The sequence below is a fragment of the Monodon monoceros genome, unplaced genomic scaffold (genome assembly GCF_005190385.1).
Source record: "Monodon monoceros isolate NGI ecotype Baffin Bay Population unplaced genomic scaffold, NGI_Narwhal_1 Super_Scaffold_19, whole genome shotgun sequence".
In the NCBI taxonomy this organism is placed as follows: domain Eukaryota; kingdom Metazoa; phylum Chordata; class Mammalia; order Artiodactyla; family Monodontidae; genus Monodon; species Monodon monoceros.
This window is the reverse complement of record NW_021703775.1, coordinates 67,344,230-67,361,864: the sequence shown is the minus strand read 5'-3', so window position 1 is coordinate 67,361,864 and position 17,635 is coordinate 67,344,230. Positions and strand designations below refer to the sequence as shown.

At 43.1% G+C, this 17,635-nt stretch overlaps 1 protein-coding gene across 1 annotated transcript; it reads right to left on the bottom strand.

Moving 5' to 3' along the window:
• Positions 1–693: 693 nt before the first annotated feature.
• On the bottom strand, positions 694–1,890 carry PRR30 (proline rich 30). Its single transcript, XM_029231629.1, has one exon. The coding sequence runs from the start codon at positions 1,888–1,890 to the stop codon at positions 694–696; it is 1,197 nt and encodes a 398-aa protein (XP_029087462.1).
• Positions 1,891–17,635: the final 15,745 nt, after the last annotated feature.

Here is a 17,635-nt window from a genome sequence, read left to right as displayed (position 1 = left end):
GTGATTTATCCAAGGTCTGCCTCGCACCCCACCCTCCTGAGGGGGCCCTTGGATTTCTGATCTCCAACGTGAGGACCCCGTGTTTCTCTGCAGTGAACGCTAGGCTTGCCCTTGCCTGCAAGGAGACATGTCCTGCTGCTCCCCTGGCCTTGTCAGCATGAGTCCTTTTAATCTAGGGTGCAGCCAGAGGAAGGGGCCCAGTGGCTTCATCTCTGGGGATGCCATTATCTGTCCCAACAAATCGAATTAAATGGGTGAAGGGCCTGGCAGAGCCCTCTGCACATCTCAGGTGCTCAGGGCTTATGGGTCCCTTGCCCTCCTCAGATATATGGCACTCACTCTCCTTGGTCATTCTGTTTCCTTTGACTCTCCTCCACCCCTTGTTGGGTTCTGGTCACCCTGAAGGTACAGCCACCCACAGGATCTGCTCAGCAAGACACAAACACAAGTTTTGCAGGGTCAGGCTTTATTGGATACACTGAAGGTTGAGTGGGGCCTCGGGTGCCCTTGGTCCTCTTCAGCCAGGAGAAAGCAGACTCCACAAGGGGCTCCCAGGGTTCAGGGCTGGAGAACATACCTGACCTCCAGCCAGCCAGCCCTTCAGAGTGTCTCGGGGGCCCCCTGAGATCTGGGGCCAGGCAGGGATGGTGGGTTTCGGAGGAGGTGCTCCAGGGAGCCTCCGTGGCTCTGGCACTAGAGTGGTGACTTTCGGGGAATGGGCTCTGGAGAGGAAGGCCTCTTTGAGGCAGAGGAAGGTCTGGGCTTCAGGGAGACAGTGGCCTGTTTTGGTGCCTGAGTCTGAGACCCTGAACAGCACATGGAGTTTGGTGATTGAGGGCCTACAGACCTGAGGCTCCCGTTCTGGGAGGGGGTGCCTGGGCCTAGATCTGCCTGGGCCTGAGCTGCTGGGGCTTGAGGTGCCTGGGCTTGACACCCACGGGCCTGAGCAGCCTCTCCCCGAGGCCCTACTTCCTCCGGCCTTCTTTCTGGCAACAGATGCAAGGCCCTGGCCTGGCCCCGAGGCAGGCGGAGGCCAAAGCCAATGCCGATGCGCAGTGGTCCGGATTCCTGGCCCTGCGCACAGGGCAGTAGTTGGGGGAAAGCAAGTAGCCTGGGTCCAGTCCTGTACCTGGGGATAGGGCAAGAGGGGCTGCGGGGCCGGAGACACACCAGACAGACAGGATACTCCACGACCGGGGCCTTGCCGGTTTTGCCTTGCCACAGGCGCTGCAAAAGCAGTAGCCGCAGGTCGTGGGCGATACGGCGGTGCCCCAGATGAACCACCAGGGCCTGGGCCAGGGCTCCTGGGTCCCTGAACTCTGCAGGGTCCCTCTCGCTTGCCACGCATCCCCCCTCCCCCACAGGGGACCCTGTGTTCCTGTGCTGCTGCGAGTGCCATGTCTGGCTGTTAGAGTGAACCCCACGAGAAGGTAGGCTGGGGCTTGGGGAGGTGAGAGTGGAGCTAGGTACGTCTTCGGGGTGGGAAGGAGACTGGCAACGTGAGCTCAGGAGAGAGGAGTTCTGTGGCTGAGAGGGAGAAGAGGAGTGAGTGAGAGTAGGAGATGGGTATAGCCAGTGGGAGGGCGAGGAAGAACGTGGTGGGGAGAGAGAGAGGCAATTCTGATGAAAGAAAGAAGGGGAACTTGGGAGATAAGAGTAGGGATGTAGGACAAAGTCCGAATTTGAGTCAGAAGAGTAGAAATGGGAGCCTGCAGAGTGGGACCATGGGGGAGGAGAGCAAGGTGGGTGGGTGGGATGGAGTGATTGTTGGGGAGGTTGAGGTCGAAGGTTGCAGGGAGGGGAGTCCACAATTTGTGAGGAGCCCCGAGGGGGGCGCCCAGGGGATGCTGCGTTCTGTAGCAGCACTTGGTCCTTGTTTTGAGGCAACATTGCCTTGAATCCAGAGGAGAATGGAGTGTCAAGCCCACAGATTAGAGACCTGGCAGAGGCAGGACCAGTATCTCTGGGGCCAGAAGTGACTGAGAAATCAAGGCCTTCTGTGCACAGAATGTGGCTCCAGCCTGGTGTTGGTAGGACTGTTGGTGGCAAGCCAAGGAGACACCCAGCCCTGGAGCACCAGCTTCTCTGGGTGTTCAGACGGGAGTTTTGCTCTAAACTTGCCTTCTCACTTCTTTGCAGTGGGCCAGTGATGAGGGATGGAGGGGATGGAGAATCAGGACTGACTCTTGGGAGCTGAACGACAGCAGAAGTTATCTGGGTGGGCCAGGGAGGAAGACACAGCCCATAGGATCTGTAGAGAAAGAAACAGAGTCCAAGATATTGGGAGGCTGGGTCCATTTCTGGCTCTGACTTATGTACCATGCAGGCTGGTTCACCAAGGCCCTAAATCCATGTCACCTTGGGGTCAGAAGAGCTGGCAAAAAGCTCCAGAGAAGGTAAGAGCTAAGGAGGAGAGGAGTAGGGAAGGAGGGGAGGATGGATAGGATGGAGTTAGAGGAGGGGGCTTGGGAGATGGGGACTGAGATGGGACTAGGAATTGAGGGTGTTCTGGTGCTGTGAGCTCTTACCAATGAGGGTTCCTCTGGGCTGTGTTTCTCAAGGCATTTCAGTGATGTGGGACCTGGGAGAGAGAGGAACAGAGTCAACAAATGGTGGGTACTCCCCTTTCTGCCCCTAGCGTCTGTCACCCAAAACTCACTCTGACCAAGAGTTCTGTCTGAGCCTTGCCCTCGGTCCTCCTTCAGCCAGGCGGAGGTCTTCTGTTACCAGGTTTTTGTTCTCCTAAACCTGAATCAGAGATTCTGCAAGCATCCTGGTTTCCTGGCACTCTGGTTGCCCTAATCCCAGTCTTCCCTAACGCTGATGTCCTCTGGCTCAGTCTGGCCCCAGCCGAGATGGCTTTTCACGCTCAGTAGCAGTGGGGCTAGCTGGTGAAAACCTCTGGGAGGTGGGCATTTTGTCCCAGCAGCCCTCGGGAGCTGGGAGCTGGGAGCCCCTTTTCCTGGGGCAGTTGTCCCTGGCATCTAGTGCCTATGTCACAGAGGTCGGGGGCTGACATCATAGACTCTCCTCTTCAAGGCTCTAGGACCTTCTCTCAGAGATCATCCACAGGCTGGCCCTTGATAAAACTGAAGCAAGCAAAATTCTCTGGGGCATTCTGTCTCTCCTTCAGGGCCTAGCCCCCACCTCTGCTCTCTGCCCATATACTTTACAGTTCCCACCACCTCCTCCATCCAGGCTTCTCCCCAACTGTACAGTCTAGAGCCTCCCTTCAACTTCTTGTTTTCTTTGCTTTCTGAGCAGTGGTTCATGCTCCACACCTTTTCCCCCCTTGGGATAATGCTTATATGTTTGCTTTGGTTTTTTTTAGTCAGTTATCTTCTATAATGTTTTAGCTTTACTGAGGTATAATTCACAACTAAAATTGTAACACCTTCAAAGTGTACATAGTAAATTCTCCCTTACTCCACCTTTTCGTTCTATCCAGGCTTTCCATGAATTGGCCAAGGCCCACCCTTGGAAGGGCAATCTGCTTGCTCTGTCTACTGATTCAGATGTAATCTCATCTAGAAACACCCTCGCAGACACACCCAGAATAATGTTTAACCAAATATCGGGGCGCCCCTTGGCCCAGTTGACACATAAAATTAACCGTCACAGTATATAAGTGAAAGATGAGATGCCTTTCCAAGGATCTATGATGCCTAGATTCAAGGAGACCTTGCCCATATCAGTATTTCCAATTGTCTCCTTTTTTTGGTGCCCTGGAGTTTTTTTCACCCCACGACTAGTCATCATAATAAAATTAGGACTGAGTAAGATGTACGGTTAGTATAAAGTGAGAGAAGGGTTCTTATGAAGAGGTGAGTGGTGGGAAAGCAGAACCAGGCAAAACCTCAGTCATATCAGTTTTAGGAAGGAGCGAATATGGAGGCTGAGATCCAGCCTTAGGGACTGAGGGCTTCCTGGGATGCCAGACTTTCAGTGCTAAACCCAAAACAGTCCTAGATAAACCAAAACTAAACCCTAGAACTTGAGTCCTCTTGGAAAAGATTCATGTTCCCCTAGGGTATGAGGATCACTGTTTGAAGATTACTGTTCTAACAAAAAATTTCTATAGTAACTTCAGTTTACACTAACCACTCTCTCCCTTATTTTGTGTTAATTACTATATGCTCAGTAAAACTCTACTGACCCAGCAAATGGAAATACTCTAAGCATTTGGCATCCAAGTTGGAAACATGATATTTTAATGCAGTTGTTTTCTTGTTTGCTAGTTGTTTCCTATTGTAGATGTTATTTAACACACACTTTAACCACCCCCCACTACTCCAACAGTGGGCAAGAACACTGCGTTCAATTTCTTTCAAATGCTCTATAGCATGCTCTTCCCAGAAATCCACCAATGTTTGTTGAGAGGATGAATGAATGAGTAAATTGGTAGTTATCTAAGTGAATTTGACCTTTGCACTTTGCTTTTTCTTTTCCTTTCTTTTCTGTTTGGGCCCTACATTATTGTATGGTAGGAAGTGGAAGGAAGGGGCTGCTTACAGAACTACCTGAGTATTCTTGGAGAAATCATGATTATGAGAGAGGTGTCAGAAAACAGAGATAGGTAAATACTCAAAAAGGGAAAAACGATAAATTCTAGAATCTCAAATCAGTCAGCTTCTAGTTGCTTGCCAGGAAAATTTTAAGCTGAATTATTGACAGAATGTATATAAGCTCTTAGAAAGGAAATGGATGATCACAATGGCCAGAGTGGGTTCAAGTAAAACAATTTGTAGAGAACATACAGCCGTCCGGAAGTGGCATATATATCGTGTCATCAGGGAAGGCAGTTATATCTAACCTTTCACTTTCTAGGATAAGAAGTGTGCTCTGACCATGCCAACTAAAACACACAGCCTGAGATAAGTGCCAGAATGCCAATTTATAAATTTACCCTAGGGACTTCCCTGGTGGTCCAGTGGTTAAGAATCCGCCTTCCGATGCAGGGGACTTGGGTTCCATCCCTGGTCGGGGAACTAAGATCCCACATGCCGCGGGGCAACTAAGCCCGTGTGCCACAACTACCGAGCCCGCGCACTGCAACTAGAGAGCCCGCGCACCACAGCTAGAGAGTCTGCACGCCACGACTAGAGAGAAGCCTGTGCACTGCAACGAAAAGCCTGCGTGCAGCAACTAAGACCCGATACAGCCAAATAAATAAATATTTAAATATATATATATATTAAAAAAAATAACCCTAAAAATGTAGCTCACACGGACAGGAAATAATTAGCATATTCTCTGTCTATAGTCTATTTGGGAAGTTAAAATGTAATCAGAATCCACAAAATTGATTTACCATGAGAAATCATAGTTGCAGGGATTGACTTACTGCTTTCAACATCACCAATATTCTCAAATCATGTAGACAGAACTGCCTCGGGGTCAGAAATGCTTGTTTCAGAACAAGGAAAGTTGGGGCAAACTAATAAATTGATTGCCTGATAGCACGAAGCTAAGCGGTTAGTTTCATGCATCTCAATAGAAATACTCAAAGTCTGTTGGGTAAAGCTCTATCTTTTCCGACCAATGCTGGGAGGAGTATTATCAGGTTTGTCTCTGTGACTCTTCTTTTCTTACTCTTCCAAAGTTGATGGGCACATTCTCTCAAACTTGCTACTATGAAGACTTGCTAGATGGGAATTGAAATGTGCACACCTGTGTTCTGACCCACTGTGAGTTGCTTTTGCAGTTCAGCAGTGCAATTTGCCTTATCCTCAAGTGCTTGTTTGTATCTAAATATAGCCCTTAAGTACTTACCACATAAAATTTCCCACATTACTCTTACTTCCTACTTTGTAAATGAGTTTTCAAAGGAATTATAATAATCCCCATGTATATTGATTTCATCAGGGTTTTGACAGAGTGTTGTGGTGGAAAAATGTGAGCCAGCCAGTTGAACCATTATTGCTTTTTTGCCTTTTAACTCTTCTTGTTCTTTGAAGTATACAAATAATGCACAAATAAATTCATTATACGAAATCCTAACAATACATACGTATACAGAGTAAAATTTAAAAGTTGTCCTTGACACTCTTCCTATTTTTACTCTCTCCAGGGATGTCCACTGTTTGTCCTCTACTTTTGTATATATATAATATTTGAGTTTATTAATTATAATTCAGTATCTCTGCTTATGTATCTCTGTTTAATCTATCAGTTTCTGAAAGAGGTGTGTTAAAATAAACTATTAATTGTTGATTTATATGTTTCTTCTCACATTTCTGTTAGCTGTTGGTTGATGGATTTTTGAGGCTGTGTTAATAGGTGCAAAAATATGTTTATAATGATTAAGTTTTCTTGTTCTGTTGTTCCTCTTATCATTTAGCAAATCACACAACCCAGCACTCTTCTCCAGAAGTTGGAAAATGAACATTAGGGCAAAATTGAAGAAATGAGAAGGAAGAAAATAAAAATGATAAGGCTAAAAATTAGTGAAATGGAGACTTTAAAAGAATAGGGATTCACACTCATTAGGATGGCAATTATAAAACAAAAACAAGACAGAAAACGATAAGTGTTGCAGAGGATGTGGAGAAATTGGAACTCTTGTGCACTGCTGGTCGTAATGTAAAGTGGTGTAGTTACTATGAAAAACAGTATAGCAGTTCCCTGAAAAATTAAAAATAGAATTATCGTATGATCCAGCAAATTCATTTCTGGGTATATACCTGAAAAAATCAAAAGCAGGACCTCAGAGAGATATTTGTACAACTAATGTTCACGGCAGCATTATTCACAGGAGCCCAAAGGTGGAAATTACCCAAATAACCAATCGACTGATGAACGGATAAACCAAATGTGATAAATACATACAATGGAATATCATTTCACAAAAAATGACAAATACTGTATGATTTTACTCATATGAAGTACTTAGAATAGCCAAATTCTAAGTACTTTCTAAGAGACAGAAAGTTCAGGGGTGCTGGGGTAGGGGAAATAGGGAGCTATTGTTTAACAAGTATGGAATTTCGGTTTTGCAATAAGAAAAATGGTCTGTGGATGGATGGCAGTGATGTTTGCACAGCAATGTGAATATACTTAATGCCACTGAACTGTATACTTAAAAATGGTACATTTTTATCATAATTTTTAATAAATAAATAATTTTTAAAGCTGCAGAATATTAGAAAAAAACAAAGGCTAATAATCTAGGCATATTTCTGGCAACACTGATCAAGGACAAAAAAACAGATGGGTGCAAATAAAATACAGAACAAAAAAAGGGAAAATATCTAGAGACATAATGGAGATTGAAAAATAATAAAAGGGGGCTTCCATCTGGGGTTGGAAGTAGTGACATTTCCAGGGCATTCCTATAGCACTAGAGGCACTAGAAGAAAGGAGAAGCATGAGTGACTGTTCCAAAAGGAGAGGGAGAAGCCTGCTCTTCTTGTCCCCTCCCACGGGCCCCATGGTCACTCAGATGGATCCTGAGCTTACCAAGTACTTCTTTTTCAAATGGACCTCAAACAGTATCCAAGAGGTCATTGTTCCAGGTGTAGATGACAACTCCTGGGAGATGGAGCTCAAGTTCTAGGTTGAAGATGATCCTACCCTACATCCACTTCCTCTCCACATCTCTGTGGACAGAGCCAACACCCATGGAACCATGCAGGGGCTTCTTCTTTCACCTGAAATAGTGGGGGCTGATGGTGCGCTGAAACAAAACCCAGGAGGAAGAGAATTTGTCATTAGTACTAGAGGCCAAGGAGCCACAAGGCCCAACTTCCATTAGTTAGACCAGTTCCTGGGACCCTACCTATGTCCTACTCAAGAAATAGATATCCCAGACCAACTTCAAAGGAGAACGCATGACAGAAGCTCTGCCTTCACCCATCTGCTGCCTGTGTTCTCCATGAAGCCCACTTGGACTAATGTGGCAGAACCTGCCCTGCTATATCCATGGCCTGGCTGCCGGGGATGAAGCCCAAGACTGGGACAAAGTTGTACTTCACACGGCTGTCCACACACATGCATGCAGGTGGTCCCGTAGCAGCAGAGATAGCCAGGCACAGCATGAACCTTTGCTGTGCCCTATAGATGAGTCTCAGCACTCAGAACCGTAGCTGCCTTCAAGATAAGGTTGCTGAGGCCCAGCCTGCCTGCTCTGCTGCCTGGTAGGAGACTTGTGCAAGATGTTAGAGCACTAGAAATGGCCCCTGTACCCTTTGGCCTGGGAAGCACCGCCCCTGTACATCCGTCTTACCCTGTCTGGGTTCACCACCTGGGGCTTTGTGGGCACTGTCTTTCACCGTGTAAGTTTTCCTTTCTACTCTAGCATCCCTGCTGAGGATGCCCCCCTGAGGGGAAAGTCCGAGAAGTCCCAGGTTAAACTGGCCATGACTTTGCACTCCTGAGGACTGAGCATGTAGGTAGAGGAGCTCCCTGAGGGTGTCCAGGTCACCTAACTCTGGGAATGCACTTGGGCACAAGAAGATCTCTTTCCACGTGGCTGCAAGTGTGGATTTATCTTTTTCTTCCTTCCTACTCTGTGTCCTGGCTCAGAAAAGTTGGAGCCAGATTGCCCTCCTTCCCTGATAGGTAAGTTCCTACAGAAGGAAAGCGATCGTACCCATTTACCATCTGGCAAGGGCTTCCATGTGTTCCCCTAGAAGTCTGGCTTTGGCATTGACCTGATTACATTTCAGATGGGCTCTGAATGGAAGCTTCCGGAGAGGCCTACCTTAACAAAAACTGAATGCATTCTGAGAAAGACAATATTGAACTGAAAGCCTAAAAATACTTGCCACTCATTCTATGAGCCACTTCTCATCTCACAGATGGTTAGAATGCAAGAAACTCTGGAATGCCCAATTTGTCCCCTCACGGTGGTGTTTTCTGTGGGTGACTTTTCAAAACTGGTCTGAGGGCCTTGGGATGGAAGACTCTTAGCTCATCACTTGACTCTTAGCTCATCACTTGAAGTTGGCATCTGATAACTTCGGAGTAGCTACATGTATATGGGAATAACAAAAGACAGTTCTGTTATGTCTGAAAAGTATGCAGTTTTTGCTCTTTCCATCCAAATGCCATTCTTCTCTCTTGAGGGCATGGTGAACAAGTCTGTCAAGATTAGAATGATCTTTGACCCCCAAGAGGATTGCCACAATACTTTCTTATGATTCTGAGTTTCAACAGCAGAAAAGTTCAAGTACAAGGCAGGGTTCTTATGCCCCTTAGAAGGTGTGGCTGTCTCAGGCAGAGCTTGGAGATGTTGCTTGTCAGTCTCATCCTGCGAGTCCTGCCACAGAATGGTCAGCCTGTTGGAGTCATTTGAAATTTGGGTTTTCCCAGAGGCCCAAGGCCTTGTCCATTTTGAGCCAAGTGTTGCTTTTAGACATGCGAACTGCCTGGCCATTCTCAGAGCTCTGCACTGTTCTCTTCCAAGAGAACTGCCCAGATTTTTGAAAGAAAATTCTTGCTGTATAGGATTTTTGGTTTTTCTCGTTTCCTTGATGACCTATTTCTAAGAGCATTCTGTACATTAAAGTGTTGGAATTCCTAGATGAAATGGATAAATTCATAGAAAAATATAAAATACCAGATATTTATAAGAAGAAATAAGGAACTTAAACCAATCAATAAGAAACTAAAATTGAGATGAAAGTTAAAATTTCTTCACCTCTTTACCTAAGAAAACGCCCAGGCCCAGTGGTTTTACAAGTAAGTTTTACCAGACTTTCAAGGAAAAGTTAATTTACATCTTATATAAAAAGTTGTTTTAGAAAATAGAAAAAGAAATATAGCCAATATTTTATAATAACTATAAATGGAGTATAAGCTATAAAAATTTTAAATCACTATGTTGTACATGTGAATAATTTATATTATAAATTATTGAATAATTTATCTTTGGTATAAATATTAATTTAAATATTATAAATATTTATAATATATTATATTATAAATAATAATATATTATAAATCAACTATGTCTCAATTTTTAAAATTAAAAAAATGAAAATAGAAAAAGTGAGGTTGTATGAGGTTGCATTGTATGAGTTTAGTGTAACCTTGACTCTAAATGCAAATAATGATAATTAAAGAAAAGAAAATTATAATCTCATTTCACTTATGAAGTAGTTGTAAAAATTCTAAGTAATGTATTTACTAAATGAGTCAGACAGTGTATTTTTAAAAAATGAATCACATGCAGGTGGGATTTTTTCACAGGAACTCAAGGAAGATTTATCATCAGAAAATCTAATGACATCATTTAGCATATTAATAAGCTGAGGGAGAAAAATCACGATTAATTCATGATTATGCAGGAAAAGGATTTGATAAAGACCTACACTTACTGATGATTTTAAAAACCTCTTAGCAAACGAGGAATAGGGGGGTACTTCCCTAACTTGGTAAATGTCATATGTCAAAAACCTACAGCAAATATTACGTCTAATGAAGAAATATAGATACATTCTACTTAAGATTAGGAGAAGAAAAGGGTGTCCACTATCACTATTTTTTTAAATTTATTTATTTTATTTTTGGCTGCGTTGGGTCTTCCTTGCTGCACGCGGGCTTCCTCTAGTCGCGGTGAGCAAGGGCTACTCTTCGTTGCGGTGCGCGGGCTTCTCATTGTGGTGGCTTCTCTTGTTGCGGAGCAAGGGCTCTAGGCACGTGGGGTTCAGTAGTTGTGGCACACAGGCTCAGTAGTTGTGGCTCACGGGCTTAGTTGCTCTGCAGCATGTGGGATCTTCCCTGACCTGGGCTCAAACCCGTGTCCCCTGCATTGGCAGGCAGATTCTTAACCACTGCACCACCAGGAAAGTCCCACTGTCACTATTTCTGGTTAACAGTATTGGAAGCACTTGTCGATCCTCTAAGGAATGATGAAAAAACAAGTATAAAGATTGGAAAGGAAGAGATAAAATTGTCATTATTTTATCTGCTTAGAAAAACCAGTGGAATCAACAAAGTATTAAGACCAATAAGAAAGCTCAGCAAGGTTGCTGGATTCAGGATAAACTTTTAAAATGTAATAATATTTCTGTATAGCAGCCATAATCAGCTAGAAAATATAATAAGAATAAGAGCATTCTCAAAAGCAACAAAAACTATGAACTACTTAGTTGAACAAAACTATTTCACTTAAGCAAGAATACACAGATGATCATACCAAGTGAAGTAAGTCAGACAGAGAAAAACAAATATCACGTGATATCACTTATATGTGGAATCTAAAAAATGATACAAATGAACTTATTTACAAAACAGAAATTGATTCACAGACATAGAAAACAATCTTATGTACCAGAGCAGAAAAAGGAGGGAGAGATAAATTAGGAGTTGGGGAATAACGGATACACACTGCTATATGTAAAATAGATAAACAACAAGGACCTACTGTATAGCACAGGGAGCTGTATTCAATATCTTGTAATAACTTATAATGGAAAAGAATCTGAAAAAGAATAGTTATATATATATATATGTATAACTGAATCACTCTGCTGTACAACCCAAACTAACACAACATTGTAACTCAACAATGAATCAATTGTTATTGAATCAATACATCAATAAAATTAAAGAAAAAAGAATACACAGACATTTGTGGAGTAAACTACAAAATTAATAAAGGATATAGAAGATGTTTGAAATAAAATGAGAGATATTTCATGTTTTTGGAAGGATTGACTTCAAAGTATAAAGATGACAATCCTCCACAAATTAACCCATGGATTCAATGAAATCCCAATCAGAATTTCAGTTGAATTTTTTAGAAACTCAGCAAACTTTCTCTAAAATCTATATAGAAAAATAAGGGTCCAGAAATAACTAAGTCAACCTTGGAAAAAATAAACATTAAGAGAGGAGTTTTATCTCACCAAGTATTAAGACATGCTACAGAGTCATAATAATAAAGCAGTGTGATGTTGGCTCAACCACAGACGAAAAGATCAGTAGAACAGAGCAGAGAGCTCAGAAATTGACCTATATATAAATACGGGAACTTAGTATGTGGTAAAGTGGGAGCTGCAACAAAACAGGGAGAGGAGGCACTGTTTCATAGATGATGTTGGGAAAACAGTATCCCAATATGGAGAAAACAACAGAATCTCTACCAAGCTCCATACACAAGGGATGCTCGAATTCATCAGTTGTCAGATAAGGACAATTTAAAACAGCCCTTTTAAATAAGATGGCCCTTTACAGCTATTCAACTGTAAAACTAGGAATCTGGTTAATACTAGGTAGTGGTGAAGATGTGGGGCTCTAGGGCACATGCAGTGCTGCTGGACGTGCAGACACTGTGGCCACTCTGGGTGGCACTCTGGGAGTACCCAGCATTCTGCTCCTGGACGTGTGTTTTTAAAAGTCTGACATGAATCTATAAGGAGATATGCGATGGTATTCATGACAGCATTGTTTGGGGCGATAAGGAGTTGGAAACAACCTGGATGTCCATCCCTGGGGCTCTGGGTGGTCAAAATGTGATGGGTGCACACTGTGGAGTATCCTGCAGCAAATTAGAAGCAAAGGACTTAAAAACATAGGATGGAATGGAAGAAGTAACAATGTGATCTGAGACATAAGTAGTATTGTATTATATATTTGCAATATAAATGCATTATCATTTTAATGATTTTTAAATCCATTCACGCAACAATGCACATGGTTCAACGACATGCATTGCATTACTTATCTATGGCTGCTTACCAGATTACCCCCAAACTTAAACAGCAATCAGCATGTATTATCTCACATGGCTTCTGTGGGTCAGGAATTCTACAGGTTAGAGCAGCTTAGCTGGTTGACTCTGGCTCAGGGCCTCTCATGGGTTGCACGCAAACTGTTGGTCAGGACTGCAGTCATCTAAAGGCTGAACTGCTGCTGGAAGGTCCATTTTTGAGGTGGTACACATACACACATGGTTGCTAGTTAGTGCTGGTGTGGTTGATAAGCTTGAGTTCCTCACCACTTGGGCCTCTCCTCAGGGCTACTTGAGTATCTTCATGACTTAACAGCTGGCTTCCCCCAGAGGGAGAGATCCCAGAGAGAGCAAGGAGGAAGCTGCAGTGTCTTTTATAACCTAGTTTCTCAAGTAACGCACTGACATTTCTGCCACATGCTACCTGTTAGAAGCAAGTCCCTACGTCCAGCCCACACTCACGGGGAGGAGGATTATGCTCCACCTTTTTTTTTTTTTTAATTTTTATTGGGGTATAATTGCTTTACAATGGTGTAGTTTCTGCTTTAAAACAAAGTGAATCAGCTATACATATACGTATATCCCCATATCTCCTCCCTCTTGCGTCTCCCTCCCACCTTCCCTATCCCACCCATCAAGGTGGTCACAAAGCACCGAGCTGATCTCCCTGTGCTATGCAGCTGCTTCCCACTAGCTATCTATTTTACATTTGGTAGTGTATATATGTCCATGCCACTCCCTCACTTCGTCCCAGCTTACCCTTCCCCCTCCCTGTGCCCTCAAATCCATTCTCTACGTCTGCGTCTTTATTCCTGTCCTGCCCCTAGGTTCTTCATTTTTTTCTTTTTTCTTTTTTTAGATTCCATATATATGTGTTAGCATACGGTATTTGTTTTTCTCTTTCTGACTTACTTCATTCTGCACGACAGACTCTAGGTCCATCCACCTGACTACAAATAACTCAATTTCGTTTCTTTTTATGGCTGAGTAATATGCCATTGTATATATGTGCCACATCTTCTTTATCCATTCATCTATCGATGGACACTTAGGTTGCTTCCATGTCCTGGCTATTGTAAATAGAGCTGCAATGAACATTGTGGTACATGACTCTTTTTGAATTATGGTTTTCTCAGGGTATATGCCCAGTAGTGGGATTGCTGGGCCATATGGTAGTTCTATTTTTAGTTTTTTAAGGAACCTCCATACTGTTCTCCATAGTGGCTCTATCAATTTACATTCCCACCAACAGTGCAAGAGTGTTCCCTTTTCTCCACACCCTCTCCAGCATTCATTGTTTGTAAATTTTTTGATGATGGCCATTCTGACTGGTGTGAGGTGATACCTCATTGTAGTTTTGATTTGCATTTCTCTAATGATTAGTGATGTTGAGCATCCCTTCATGTGTTTGTTGGCAACCTGTATGTCTTCTTTGGAGAAATGTCTATTTAGGTCTTCTGCCCATTTTTGGATTGGGTTGTTTGTTTTTTTGATATTGAGCTGCATGAGCTGCTTGTAAGTTTTGGAGATTAATTCTTTGTCAGTTGCTTCATTTGCAAATATTTTCTCCCATTCTGAGGGTTGTATTTTCATCTTGTTTATGGTTTCCTTTGCTGTGCAAAAGCTTTTAAGTTTCATTAGGTCCCATTTGTTTATTTTTGTTTTTATTTCCATTTCTCTAGGAGGTGGATCAAAAAGGATCTTGCTGTGATTTATGTCATAGAGTGTTCTGCCTATGTTTTCCTCTAAGAGTTTTATAGTGTCTGGCCTCACATTTAGGTCTTTAATCCATTTTGAGTTTATTTTTGTGTATGGTGTTAGGAGGTGTTCTAATTTCATTCTTTTACATGTAACTGTCCAGTTTTCCCAGCACTACTTATTGAAGAGGCTGTCTTTTTCTCCATTGTATATTCTTGCCTCCTTATCAAAAATAAGGTGACCATATGTGTGTGGGTTTATCTCTGGGCTTTCTATCCTGTTCCATTGGTCTATAATTCTGTTTTTGTGCCAGGACCATTCTGTCTTGATTACTGTAGCTTTGTAGTATAGTCTGAAGTCTGGGAGCCTGATTCCTCCTGCTCCGATTTTTTCCCTCAAGACTGCTTTGGCTATTTGGAGTCTTTTGCGTTTCCATACAAATTGTGAAATTTTTTGTTCTAGTTCTGTGAAAAATGCCATTAGTAGTTTGATAGGGATTGCACTGAATCTGTAGATTGCTTTGGGTAGCATAGTCATTTTCACAATGTTGATTCTTCCAATCCAAGAGCATGGTATATCTCTCCATCTGTTTGTATCATCTTTAATTTCTTTCATCTGTGTATAGTTTTCTGCATACAGGTCTTTCATCTCCTTAGGTAGGTTCATTCCTAGGTATTTTATTCTTTTTGTTGCAATGGTAAATGGAAGTGTTTCCGTAATTTCTCTTTCAGATTTTTCATCATTAGTGTATAGGAATGCAAGAGATTTCTGTGCATTAATTTTGTATCCTGCTACTTTACCAAATCCATTGATTAGCTCTAGTAGTTTTCTGGTAGCATCTTTAGGATTCTCTATGTAGAGTATCATGTCATCTGCAAACAGTGACAGCTTTACTACTTCTTTTCCGATTTGGATTCATTTTATTTCTTTTTCTTCTCTGATTGCTGTGGCTAAAACTCCCAAAACCATGTTGAATAATAGTGGTGAGAGTGGACAATTTTGTCTTGTTCCTGATCTTAGAGAAAATGGTTTCAGTTTTTCACCATTGAGAACAATGTTGTCTGTGGGTTTGTCATATATGGCCTTTATTATGTTGAGGTAAGTTCCCTCTGTGCTTACTTTCTGGAGGGTTTTTATCATAAATGGGTGTTGAATTTTGTCAAAAGCTTTTTCCACATCTATTGAGATGATCATATGGTTTTTCTCCTTCAGTTTGTTAATATGGTTTATCACATTGATTGATTTGCGTATATTGAAGAATCCTTACATTCCTGGGATAAACCCCACTTGATCATGGTGTATGATCCTTTTAATGTGCTGTTGGATTCTGTTTGCTAGTATTTTGTTGAGGATTTTTGCATCTATGTTCTTCAGAGGTGTTGGCCTGTAGTTTTCTTTCTTTGTGACATCCTTGTCTGGTTTTGGTATCAGGGTGATGGTGGCCTCATAGAATGAGTTTTGGAGTGTTCCTCCCTCTGCTGTATTTTGGAAGAGTTTGAGAGGATAGGTGTTAGCTCTTCTCTAAATGTTTGATAGAATTTGCCTGCGAAGCCATCTGGTATGCTCCACCTTTTGAAGGGAGGAGTGTCAAAGAATTTGTGTACATAGTTTAAAACCACCACAAAAAGTAGACATTAAACGAAAGAATATACATTAAACAGCTTGGAATGGCTGCCTATGATAGGGAATAGGATAAAAGGGAACAGATGGAAGGGAGGGAGGGGGGGAAGGAGGGAGAGAAGAAGGCTAACAAGAGGCCCTGCGTGGACCAAAAATGACAGTGTGCACCGAATTCTCTGCATCTGGAGTTAAAAAAAAAAAAAAAAGGTAACTCAGGGTGCATCTTTTCAGTCTCCTTTCTATATATTCACATAAGCACAAAAACCTTTATACTCTTTTTTTTGGCCACGCCATGAGGCATGCGGGATTTTAGTTCCCCAGCCAGGGATCAAACCTGTGTCCCTGCAGTCAATGGCAGAGTCCTAAACTGGAAGGGAGGACTGGCAGAAGGGAGTCCGCCAGGGAAGTCCCTAAACCTTGATACTTATAGCTTTTGTTTTTTGGTGTCTTCTTTTAAAATCCTGGCTGGGATCTTATTATACATAGTCATCTACAACTAGGTTTTTTCACTTCACTGTGCATCTTGGAGAGTTTTCCCATGTCACTATACAGATGTCTGCTTCTTCTTATTACTGCATATCATTCCACACAATGGATATAGCAAAATCTATTTAATCACTTCCTTATCAATGGACATTCAAGTGAATTTTACTTCTCTTCTGTTTTCCTTTCTCTCTGGTTGGCTGAATGTCTGTCTCTGTACATCCACCTTTGTTCCTCTGTCCTCTCTGCACTTTCCCTTTACTTATTTTGTCTCCTCTGGAGTTCAAGACTGGGGGATAAGGGACGTGCAATGACTCTGCTGCAGGCAGGGGTGGTAACCTGAGGGCAGGCAGGGCCGACTGTGGCAGGCTTGCTATTCCTTCGGCCTGCCTCCTCCTAGCTAGCAGAATGGAGGATCTCATGCAGCTCAGTAAACATCCTGGTCCTTGCCTTCAAAGACCTCGCGCCTAGCAGGGGAACAGACATGTGAGTAACCCACCCAAGGCAGAACGGTGTAGGGTGAGGAGCAGCCTTCCATGTCTCACTGACTGCCTGGGCTTTCGTCCACCGCCATCACTTACTAGATGTTTGGCACCGGGCAAGTTATTTCACCTCCTGATACCTCAGCGTTCCCATATGCAAAATGATGATGTAAGAGTCTTTTTTTCTTAAGACGTTGATCTGAGAAATAAGATAATACATGTAAAGTACTTAGCACAGTGCTTGGCATGTACTGATCTAGAACACTGAACTCTTAGGAAGCTAGCCAGGGTGTGGTTGTGCATAGAATGGGGTACCAATAAAACAGGGAGACGTGGGCTCTGGGTTCTGTGGGGTTGGAAGAAATCCTCACAAATCCTTTGGACATAACCCAAAGGATGGGCAGCTTTTCCCGGGGCACAGCTGGAGGGAGGTATTCCAGGGGGACAAAAAGGGAAAAGTAAAAGCACTGAGGTGGAAATAAGAGGCATGTTTGGGGTATGGGGAGTAGCACCCTCTGGCTGGAAGGTCGTTTTCACTGGCAAGGGGAGGAAAGGTCCTTTCAGGGATGAGCACAGCCAGGCTTCTGGCACAGGGAAGGGAGTTCAGGGCCCTTCCATGGACTTAAGCCCCAAAGCGGAAGCTGCAGGTCTATCCCAGGACCACAGTCAGGGTCAG